The 12,317-nt window shown below is 40.8% G+C and overlaps 1 protein-coding gene across 6 annotated transcripts in view; it reads right to left on the bottom strand.

Annotated features, from left to right (window-relative positions):
• The window catches only part of Mtfr1 (mitochondrial fission regulator 1), a 33,503-nt gene that overhangs the window by 16,808 nt on the left and 4,378 nt on the right, over nucleotides 1-12,317 (bottom strand). For all 6 annotated transcript variants that reach the window (NR_045575.2, XM_011249708.3, NM_001253391.2 and 3 more), the window contains one exon: nucleotides 3,843-3,984. Coding sequence is in view for 5 of the 6 variants with exons in the window: in XM_011249708.3 (XP_011248010.1) it covers nucleotides 3,843-3,908 (66 nt within the window). In the remaining variant the exon portion in view is untranslated. The remainder of the gene's footprint in view (nucleotides 1-3,842; nucleotides 3,985-12,317) is intronic.

Below are 12,317 nucleotides of genomic sequence, written 5' to 3'. Positions count from 1 at the left end.
TCCAGGAAGTCTAACGTGAGGTCCTGATACTTGATTCTGTCTCCCCACCACCACCCCCTTTTAAATACAGCACTCACAGTGGGAAGAAATTGTAAATGGCTCAGAAGAAACAGTGAACAGATGGTACTGAAAAGTCACCGTCTGTGCCCGGGGAGGCTGCGTGACCTGAGTGTGCCTCCGACCCTGACTCATGGCTGAACTGTGCTTTCCAGTATACTAGTTTGGAGAAGGGCAGACTCTCTAAAGAGAAACTGCTATCAATTTTCCTCAGATGAAAGGGTAGTCAGAAAGAAAACTGTCATTGCTAGAACATTTGACCTAATTAATAAGACAATTCACTGCTTTATCTACAAAAACTGCTTATAAATAATCAACAATGTCTGCGTATTTGTGCATGCCTGTGTCTAGGAATGACAGTCTACAACATTTAGTAACAGGGTTTGAAAGTGATGACAGCAAGGAAAGACAAGAGAAAAGCAATTTGTTCTCTTTCATGTTGTGAAATGCTATTGTAGAAGTGTTGACGTGTGAAGCTGTCGTCTGTCCCTGCTCAATATAGGAATCCATTAGAAACTATATTATTTGAAAAAAAGTCAAACAATAAGCTTCATTCTAATATTTTCTTCAATCTACATGATATAGTTTCAGTCTCATATCCCTGAAATTCTTTGTAAATTAACATGTGCATGCAACACTGGGGGAGATGGGAAAATACAAACCATTAATCACAGTGTTTAAGGAGAGTGGACAAACACAAATTCCTAATTCCAAAGGAGCCAAGAAAAATTTAACAACATGCAACCACCCAGATACACAGCCCACATACAATAGTAGAATCCCTAACCAAAGAGTAATTTCTCTCGTTTATACACTTCCTCCAAAGCACAAACTGGTAACATAGGAATAATTGAGGTGTATGAATAGATTGCTAATACAATTCCCATGTTGCCTGTAACTTTTCAAATATAAATTGCTGGGACCAGTTGCAGTCATGTTCTAACACCGTCACTCTGGAGACTGAGACAGGGGAATCTTGAGTTCATGTCCAGTGTGGGCTACATATAAGACTGTCTCAGGGGCTGGTGAGATGGCTCAGTGGGTAAGAGCACCCGATTGCTCTTCCGAAGGTCCAGAGTTCAAATCCCAGCAACCACATGGTGGCTCACAACCATCCCTAATGAAATCTGATGCCCTCTTCTGGAGTGTCTGAAGACAGCTACAGTGTACTTACATATAATCAATAAATAAATCTTTAAAAAAAAAAAAAAAAAAAAAAAAGACTGTCTCAGAAAAAGTCTAATGATAAACATAAATTTTGAAATTCTTCCTTAAGGATAAATACATAAGATGGAGAAAGAATTCAAACATCATAAAGATGTTTTAAGTACAAACAAATGTTGGAAGTGTGGCTGGTGAGATGGCTCAGTCTGTGACCTGAGTGCAATACCAGAGACCACACTATGGACGAAGAGAGCCGACTGGGTCTGTCTTTTCCTCTAATTTAAGTGTACTTGTTGAAGGAGTAGAAAGATGGCTCAGCAGTTAACAGTACTAGCTATTCTTCCAGGGGACCTGGGTTTAATTCCCCTCCCGCACATGCAGCCCCACAAACAATGGTCTCTAACTCCAGTCCCAAGGGATCTGCTTCCCTCTTCTGGTCTCCTTGGCACCAAGCACAAAGTGATACATGTACAGACACATATATTCAGGGAAAAAATCCATACACACAAAATAAGATATTACCAAAAAAAAAAAAAAAGGTGGGCCAGGCACTATGGCCCACACCTCTTAACCCCAGTCAAGAGGTAGACCCCTGTAAACTGTAGGCTAGTCCAGTCTACACAGTTCCAAGACATCGGGACTTATATAGAGTGAGGCACTGTTTAAAGAAAAAAAGGAAGCCAGGTGGAAGGCAGTGAAAAGCCAGATACAGCATAGCCTACAGCAGCATGAAGCCTTGGCTTTAAAAGCAGGATCTGCCAATTTACTGTCTATAAACAAATCATATCCCTTACACTCCTACTTTCTCACTATAAAACAGATACTCTTGTTTCCTGAGTCGATGAGTATTAAGTGAGTTAAGGTATTCATCAGGGGTTCTTCCCTTTCTTTTAGAAGTACCAAAATACACTAGGAAGAGGCGGGGCTCTCGACGCCCCGCCCTCTGCCTCAGGTAACTAGGCAAGGCGGCCAAGCCAGGAAGCTCAGTCTCTCCTCTGTGAGGAGTGGTCTGAATGTAAAAGCCCTGGGCACTGAGTACTGGCTTAGTAAATGAATCATGGACGGCATGTTTAATCAATGCTACAGCATTGCTGATGTCTACTGTAAAACACAGAGGTACACGGCATGGAACCCCCATTACTCGGGAGCTGCATGTTCAAACCAGGCTGAGCAACTCTGTGAGACAGTATTTTATAACACCGGTTTTTTTTCTTTGTTTGTTTGTTTTAAGGGGATGGGAAGTTGCTGGTGCAGTGACTCAACAATGGCTTGCCCAAGACTGTCGACTTGAGTTTGACCCCTGAAACCCACAAAAAAGCAGAAGGAGAGAACAGACCCACTAAGTTACCCTTTAACCTCTAACATGTGCCGCAGTATCCATCCACATACACAAATCATACACATGCACAACATGTTTTTTAAAAAGGAGCTGGGAGATGGAGATGTAGGTCAAAGGTGGAGCCATGCCTAGCATGTACCAGGCCCTAGGTCCAATGTCCAATGTAGCAAATGAATACACACAACAGTCTACAGCCAGCAAGATGGCTCAGCAGTGAACCTTGGTGCCAAGCCTGATGGCCTGAGTTACACCCGTGGGACCCACATACTGGGAGAACCAAGTCCCCCAAGTCTTTCTGATGCTTGAACACATCATGCACAGTCAATGTTTTACAAAGCTGTCTGTGTTTTACAAATGGGGACGCAAATAAAACAGGTAAAAGAGGAGAGGTTGGGCTTCTAGGTCACTTTAAGCGTATTATTATCAAGTTCATTTTCAGGATTTTCTCAAGTCCTTGAGAAAACACACAATGCATGGTTACCACCTGATCCCAGTCTCACTGTATGTGTGTCTGTCCCTTTTTTATCCCCTTGATGCCCCTAGCCACCTAGTCCATGGTTAACTATACTGGCAGTATTCTGTTCCTAGTCTAGAAATGAAAATATCTTGAGTTTGAAACCAGCCTGGCCTATACATTGACTTACAAGACAGCCTGCGATATACTGGGATCTTGAATATATTTTTAAAATTAATAAAATCATAATCTCCAAAATAAAATAAAAACACCAGGTGGTAGAAGGCACACACCTTGAATGTCAGCACTTGAGAGGCAGAGGCAAGTGGATCTCAGAGTTCAAGGACAGCCTGGTCTATGGAGAGAGTTCCAGGACATTCAGGGTTACAGAGAAATACTGTCTCAAAAAACCAAAAAAATAAAAAGTAAAAACCTATGGCATAAAATTATATAATAGGCTAAATTTTCTCTGTAACTATTGTTACATTTTAGAAAATGTTTTAACATTTATTTATAATATTTAATATTAATTTAAAAACACTCAAAGTTACAAATTGTGAACAGTGATGTCTCTCTCTAGTGAAGCTTTTCTTCACTAATGAATACACTGTTCTTCAGATCACCTAACTCCAGTTTTAAGTGTTAAACATAACCTAAGAAGTCACTGTCTTGCGGTACTGGGAACAGACCCACTTGGAATTTAAACAGTAATCAAATCAGAGCATACAAACAATAAACTTCCATGTTGTTAAAAGTTCTATCGTTTTCTCAGAAACGCCTCCGAACATCTACATTTGTGGAGTTTAGGATGGGCTGGCTGAGACTCACCGACTGCATGCTGACCCCAACTCGCTGAAACCACATCCTCATCAGGCACTTAATCCAGCCCAGCATGGAGATGGCTGAGTCTTCCCAACCTGCAGGTCAACAACTTCAGGCATCCATAGCAGCACATGGTCCATAGAGCACACTGAAAATGGCAATGCAAATACTGAGTGTTGTATAAACAATTTACAACTGGGCACTAAGATGAGATCAGTTTTATTTAGAATCTCTATGTTTGCATGTCTCACAAGTAAGCTTAAAATACCTCAAAACTTGGAGTGCAAATTAGAGAAAACAAACTTTACACATTCTCAGCTTGCTTATATAGCAGCACACACCTATCACCCCAGCACTCAGAAGTCACAGGCAGGCAAACTCTTACGAGTTTGAGGCAGCCTTGTCCACATAGTTCCAGAATGGCCAGGCCTGCAAAGAGACTATGTGTAAAATAAAATAAAAATAAATAAACAATAACAACAACATAGGCATCACACAAGCATATGTTGTAATGTGAAATCATGCAGCATGTCCAACACTAACCAGAACATACTTGTCTTCATTACTTTATAAAAATATCCATGACTAGAGCTTAGATCAGATGCATTGTAGTATCACCCTGTTCAATGCAGGTTATATGAACAAATCTTCTTAAGTCAATAGGAATCTAAAAATCAAAGACTCAAAACTGCCAAAACAGCAGGGCAGTGGTGGCTCATGCCTTTAATCCCAGCACTTGGGAGGCTGAGGCAGGCAGATTTCTGAGTTCGAGGCCAGCCTGGTCTACAGAGTAAATTCCAGGACAGCCAGGGCTACACAGAACCCTGTCTCGAAAAACCGAAAAAACAAAACAGAAACCAAAAACTCTGGAAGGAGAAATGAGTGATTTTTTTTAACACATGAAGCAGTCAGATGTGGTGAGCCTCACAGACATCCCAGCCTTTGGACAGTCAGTTGTTCAAAGCCACTCTAAACTACAAGAAAGCTTGTCATGAAAACAAAACAAAACATTCATGAGTGTGGTAGCATGGAGGAGGCTGAGGCAGAGGGGTCAGCTTATGTGGCAACCAAGGCCTACATAAGAATATACTGTCAGCAAATAAGACAAGTAACAGAATCCTACCACCATTTTTTTTAAAATTTCATAAAGTTATGTACAAAGTCACTCCTGTAAATGGCAACACTTCTGAGGCACAGGAAGAACTAAGAGCTTCCAGCTTAAACTACACAGCAAGACACTGTCTCTCAGTACAAATTGGCACATATCTTTTTTCCCCCTCCGGTTTTTCAAGACAATGTTTCTTCCCTGTATAGCCCTAGCTGTTCTGTCCTGGAACTCACTCTGTAGGCCAGGCTGGCCTTGAACTCATAAATCTATCCCCTTACCTCCTACCCTCTACCTCTCCCATACCCCCAACTCCCTCATCCCCTACTCCCCCACCCCAGCTAATTTAATCCTTTTCCTACAGGTTTGTCTCACAGTCTCTGGAATCCTACAATATGCAGGTTTTCTGCCTGGCTTCTTTCACCCTGTATGACACTTAAGCTTCGTCCACTCAAATCTTTTCAGGGTTAAAAGCTAAAAATTTTTTGTTCTGAATATTCTATTCTCTAAAAGTATCATGATTTATTATTTATTCATCTAAGAAAGACATCTCGATTGCTTCTAAGCGTTAATTATAACAAATAGAAAACCCTATTTAGTATATATGTGACCACCTACTTATGGGTGTCACAGGGCAGTTTCAGAAGCCATCCCCTAGATGTTGTCTATCCCCTTAATACACACGTTTCTTTCAATACAAGGTCAGTCCTTGGCCTGGAACTTACCTGAGCTGGCTAGCAAGCCCCAGGGATCTATATATCTATATCTATATCTATATCTATATCTATATCTATCTATCTATCTATCTATATCTATATATCTATATATAGATATAGATATAATTTTTTTCTTTTAAAAAGTCCTCAAACAGATAATGAAGCAAAGGAATGACTCCTTGGCTTTTTTTACTTTTTATGCTTTGTATACAAGTCTTCCAGATGCATGTGGGAGCCTGAAGAAGGCCTGAAGATGGCACCAAACTCTCTGGAGCTATATTTGTATAGGAGTTTTTCAGCCTCCTACCATGGGTGCAGGAAACTGAAGTCAGGCCTCTGGAAAGCAGCAAGGGCACCTCCCAGCTGAGCTCTCTCCAACTCTGGCTCTGAACTTGTGATTCTCTTCTGCTACCTCACCAGCTGCTCCACACTCTTGGTCACTTAAAACACGAAAGTCACTGCTGCTATTCAGCTGTGACCTTCACTGTTTCTACTCCAAGCCATTCCCTAAAAGTAATTCTGCACAGCATCAATGATGGCGTTCAATACTTGAACGATTCTAACTTTCACACAGATGCTGCCATTCTCAGAAAGACATAAACAGGTAAGACAAGCAAAAGGCACATGCTTGTCATCCCTAACTACAGAGGAGGGCAGAAGATCAGTTCAAGGTACCCCTTGGCAGCATAGTGAGTCTAAGGTCAGCCTGTACTACATGAGACATGGGCAGGTTAGCCTTGGTATTTTGTCTCAAGAATGAGTCAGTAGCCCAAAGAGGGAACAGACCTTGGGTCTACTGCTTTAGCAATGTAATCTAACAGCTTTTGACAAAGGAGAAGGAAAGGGGGAAAGGGCAAAACCTATCACGTTTACCAAGCTTGAGTCTGCTAGAGCAGGCTTCATTGACTCTCTACAAAACCATGGCTGGAAAAAAAACAAAAAAACAAACAAACAAAAAAAAAAAAACATGGCTGGCCTGGAACTTAGTGTATAGACCAGGCTGGCCTCCCAACTCAAGAGATCCGCCTGCCTCAGCCTCCCAAGTGCTGGGATTAAAGGCATCATAGTCACTCTGTGGCCAGCCTGGGCTACATGAGACCCTGCCTCAGAAAAAAGGGCAAAACTACACCACACCCAGCTAAAATACAGCCTCAGAACAAGTTACACAACAGGATTTTTTTTTTTTTGCTGTATATACTCTGTACATACTCTGTAGTGCTTTTAAAGGTTATCCCTAGACCACAAACTATTACGTGTATATAGTTTATATACTGACTTGAAGGTCTATTTACATTATTACAAACAACACTCTCTGAATATTATCATCTCATTTTTATGAAATTCCTCAACTTTTTATTTTTCTTATATACAGAAAGACATATATCAAACTATTAAAGCTGACAAGAGTGGACAGAGGCAATTTTCTTCCTTCTATAGTCTTTACTATTTAGTCAACGTTTGAAAGTATGTTTACTTTCTCACTTAAAACCAAAATTTAGGCAGAGACAGATGGAGCTCTTCAAGTATGAGGCCAGCCTGTTCTACAGGTTGAGCTCTAGGCCAGCCAGGAGTACATAGCAAGTATAATCTCAAACTGAAAACAACAAACACACACAAAGCTTGGGATCTGGTGGTGACTCCCATAACTCCCAGTTCTTACGAGATGAAGCTCTGATAGGTCAGGGATTCAGAGTTATCGTCAGCACTGAGGGCTGTGATAGTCACAAAACCCCAGAGTCAGCCCTTAGTATCATCAGAAAGAAACCTAAAACCCAACTCCCAGTATGCAAGAGGCTGCAGCACAAGGGTAAACGTACCCAGGCTAGCTTTCACTCACGTAATCCTGTTACCTTCTATCTAGACATAGTTCTTTTTTTTTAAGTAGTTTTTTAATTTATTTATTTTATTTATGTGAGTACACTGTAGCTATCTTCAGACACACCAGAAGAGGGTATCAGGTCTTATTACAGATGGTTGTGAGCCATCGTGTATGTGGTTGCTGGGAATTGAACTCAGGACCTGTGGAAGAGCAGTCAGTGCTCTCTGAGCCATCTCTCCAGCCCCAGACATAGTTCTTTTCTCCTTCTCACAGTATGAAAGGCTTCACAACACAAGATGATCCTCTACCATGTAGCTGCATCCCTGGCCTACTCAGCAATCTTCTAACCAGTCTTCACCCTCATCCTTCTACCAAAGGCATCCAAGGGGCACTGGACTAACAGATTTCCTACTAATTTCAGTTATTTCTTCTTTGAAACTTTAGAATTTTATAAACCCAACTTCCAAGAATTTAATAAGCTTTTTATTTTACACATTTGTATGTATCCTTCTAACTGCCCCCTCTACACTCTCCAGGCCAGCTGTTTCAAACTTACCTATGCTCTCTGCTAGTTTGACTATGCCCTCCAATATTTTTGTATTTTGTTTTGCTTGATTCAAGCCTTTCTAATACAAGGTGTCTTATAGCCCAGGTTGGCCTCATTCTCATTATGCTAGCAAAGATGGCTTTGACTTCCCTCTACTTCCTAAACAATAGAATTACAAGAGTCCTTGCTGCTCTTGCAAAGGACTCAAGTTCTTGAGTTCAGTTCTCAGTACCTACATGGCAGCTCTAAGAACCCTACCTATAACTCCAGTTCCACAGAAGACTGAGGCTTTTTTGGCCTCAGAAGGTACTGCATGAATGTGGTGTACACACAGGCACTCACACACATAAAACAAGTATTTACAAACTTAAACAACTGTGATCTACTATGCCTGGCTCCCCACAACAATGGGGCTTATGAAAGAAACCTAATCCCCAAATTCTAGGCTGGACAGAAAGACCGCCTTGAGTTCAATGCCACAATTGGCTCTACTGAGTTTATAAATAGTGTAGGCTACACATCAAGACCCAGTCTCAAACAAAACAAAGCAAAACAAAACAAGAGGTGATCTGAAGGTGCCGTCAGGTGGGCGAAGAGGGTGTGTTAGGGCAGTTAGCTTCTGACTAGGAGAACCAGTTTAACACCTTGTATGCATGCCATCTCCCCAGCTTCCTCTCTCGCTTTTCCTTTCCCCACTGGACAGCGTGACTGTCCCAGGAACAGGTGCCAAGGTGCTGCACTTCTTTCTCCAAAACAGCCACATAAATCTTTCCTGGATGTTCTGCTAAGACAGCAGAAAACGGACTATCTCTTGAATCCATCTTCCTCCTCCATTTCTCAGTAAATAAAGCAACACACTGATACCGTCAGCTGAGTAAAAATCTCACAGTGCCCTGCCACATAATTATTTGTATTTGTGCAGCATTTACTATACCCTTGGTCTCTCCTGTCCCTCATTCCAAACAAATGGTCAGTCTACTCTACCCTGTCACTTCTTACAACACCCTGCATCGAAAAGATCCTCTCTTCACCCTTATCACCTCCATCACTACTTCCTAGCTTCTCTTTCTCCCACCTGCATTTAAGACAAAATCTAACCTTGAGATGTTCTTACTTGAGAAAGTCACATCTATATTACCAGTTATCCCATTGTTTTTCTTTTATTTTCTGTAATCAAGTTGTCTTCACCAGAAACCATCTCATTGTCTTTATTCTTAGAAACCTTCAAAATCGTAACTAGACAGGTATTCCCTCCTCCCATGACTGTTACCCTAATTTTCTTTTGATCTGGTCAGTTCTTTGTCATCCTCCACATCCTTCACAATCTACATGTTGACACAGACAGTCATTACGGTAACTCCAAAGGTTCAATATACTCTTCATCTTCCAAGCTGTAGTCAATATTGTACTTACCAACCATCTCCTACACTGATGTATTATTTCATCTCCTACACTGATGTATTGTTTCAGCTTATCTCTGCCTCTTCTAAGAAGTCTTTCCTGATCAACCAGAATTAAGACCCTCCTGTGCTGCTGGGCAGAGATGGTGCTTGCCTTTAGTCCCAGCACATGAGACAGCCAGGCCTACACTAAAAAACCCAGTCTTGAAAAACAAACAAAACACACACACAAAACAAAAACAAAAACACCCTTCTGTGCATTTATTTCTCTGCACATTAGCATATTAAAATCACATGCCCAAATTGTTTTTGTTGTTCATTTGACTTAATCAATTTGGATAGATATTATAGCTCATCTTTTAGGACAGTGTGTAGTAGTTGCTCAACTGTTAAGTGGCTATCAAAACATATGTACTGGCCTACCTTTAATCCCAATAAGTGGGGGGTGGGAGGGTGAGACAGGGGAATCAAGAGTTCAAGGAAATGGAAACAAGATGGCTTAGGGGTAAAGGTTGTCATGCCTAAAGCCCCACACTGGATTCCCAGGACCCACACAATGGAAGGGAAACATGTAATAAAAAAATTTTTTTTAAAGAATTCAAGACAAGCTTGGATTAGACAGGGAGACCTACACTCAAACACATACATACAAACATAAATACATATACACACATATACATATGGATACATATATATATCTATATGACTTTTGCGTCTATGAGTTAAGTAATATTCAAACAAACTCTCCTCTCACTTAGAACAAGTAAATTAGGTGGAAAAGAGAAAAAAGAAAACTGCCAAGCAGTGGTAACACATGCCTTTAATCCCAGCACTTGGGAGGCAGAGGGAAGCGGATTTCTGAGTTCAAGGCCAGCCTTGTCTACAGAGTGAGTTTCAGGACAGCCAGAGTTACACAGAGAAACCCTGCCTCAAAAACAAACACAAAAAACCCAGAAAAAATAAAACTGCTGACGCTGAAACCATCAAAGCCTATTAAGAACAGGAAGGATAACCAAGTCAAGAGCTGGTTTAGCCAGGCATAGAAGCAAATTCCTTTAATTTCTGCACCTCTGAGGTAGAAGCAGGAGGATTGTGAGTTCATGGCCATCTTGGGCAATAATTAATATATATATAGATATTTATATCTATCTATATATAGATAGATATAAATTTTAAAAAGGAAATAAAAAATCAAAAAGTTGCTTCTTTGAAGAGTCTATTAGTTGTAAAAAAAATATAGTGCTCTGATGAAATTCATTAAGAAAAAAATAGAGAAATGAATTAGCTTTATCAGGAATAAAAAAAAAAAGGATACCAGTACATTTCCTACAGATAACAAGAGAATCATATAAAGAAGACAATTTTGGATGCAATAAATTTCTGTGAAACGTTTATAAATAAATAAGAAGCCAAAACACTGAAACACTGAAAGCAGTTATAGTGGCTACCTTTGATTCAATCTGGGTAATTAATACTTGGAAGAGAGTCACCAAGGTGTTTTCTGATATGCAAGCTTTCTTTTCTTAACATGGGTGTCTATTACATGAATGTATGCTTTGTGATAGATTTATATATGTATGACTTATCAATGTATGTTATAATTCATGTGATGGCTAATTCCCATCCAGCTTGATTTTTCCCCATAGCACTGATACATACATACACATGTAAACTTAAGTGTTCATGTATGATAGCTAATCTTGTCAACCTGAATATAACTGGAATCAACTAGAACCCAGGCAGCTGGGTACACCTGGGAAGGATTTTCTTGGTTGGTCATTTGAGGTGGATACCCACCCTGTCATGGTTTGAATATGCTTGGCCCCATGAGTGGCACTACCTGGAGTTATGGTCTTGTTGGAGTAGGTGTGTCACTGTGGGTGAGACACACTCATCCTAAGACCCTCATACTAGCTTCCTGGAAGTCAGTATTCTGCTAGCAGCCTTCAGATAAAGATGTAGAACTCTCAGCTCCTCCTATACCATGTCTGCCTGATGCTGCCATGTTCCTGCCTTGATGATAGTGGACTGAACCTCTGAACCCGTAAGCCAGCCTCAACTAAATGTTGTCCTTATAAAAAGGTGCCTTGGTCATGGTGTCTATTCACAGCAGTAAAACCCTAACTAAGACACACCCTAAATGGGCCACACCTTCCGGTGGCAGCCTACATAAAGGTAGAGAAAGAACTTTTTGCCTGTCTGCGCTCACTCCTACTGTTCTGTTGCTGTTGTATTCCTTCATTGATGTTCTTTGGAATTCCAATGTAAACCAAAAAGACTGGCACCTCTCTAGGGGCTGCTGGGAGACATCTAGTCTCATGGACTGAACAGTTCCTTGATGCTTCTATAAGGAGATATTGATTGTTGGACTAATGGGATCACAGCCACTCCAATAAACCCACATATATGTACTATCTATCAGTCTGTTCCTCTAGAGAACCCTGCATGACTAATACAATATATATATATATATACCTAAATATATAAATACAACCTGCTAGCCAGGCAGTGGTGGCACACATTTAATCCCAGCACGAGGAGGCAGAGGCAAACAGATCTCTGAGTTCAAGGACAGGCTGGTCTACAGAGTGAGTTCCAGGACATCCAGGGCTACAAAGTGAATCCTTGTCTTGAGAAAAAAAAAAAAAAAAAAAAAAACCCACAGAGAAAAACAAAACCTGTTTCAATCTGCATGTTACTTGTATGTAAATAGTTTTAGGGCTGACTGTTTAGTCTTAGATAACCAATTACTGTGCTCTTCCCTGGCTGGATCTGACCTGAAAGCCTCCTTCCCTCAGGACTAGCATTCCTGGTACCAGAAGGTGCCATACTAGCTTCCTAAGGAGAGAAGCAACCAAGCACCTTACCCAGCTATGAGGAATGAACCACAACAA

Source organism: Mus musculus, chromosome 3 (genome assembly GCF_000001635.26).
Source record: "Mus musculus strain C57BL/6J chromosome 3, GRCm38.p6 C57BL/6J".
NCBI classification, from domain to species: domain Eukaryota; kingdom Metazoa; phylum Chordata; class Mammalia; order Rodentia; family Muridae; genus Mus; species Mus musculus.
This window is presented reverse-complemented; position numbering and strand designations above follow the sequence as displayed.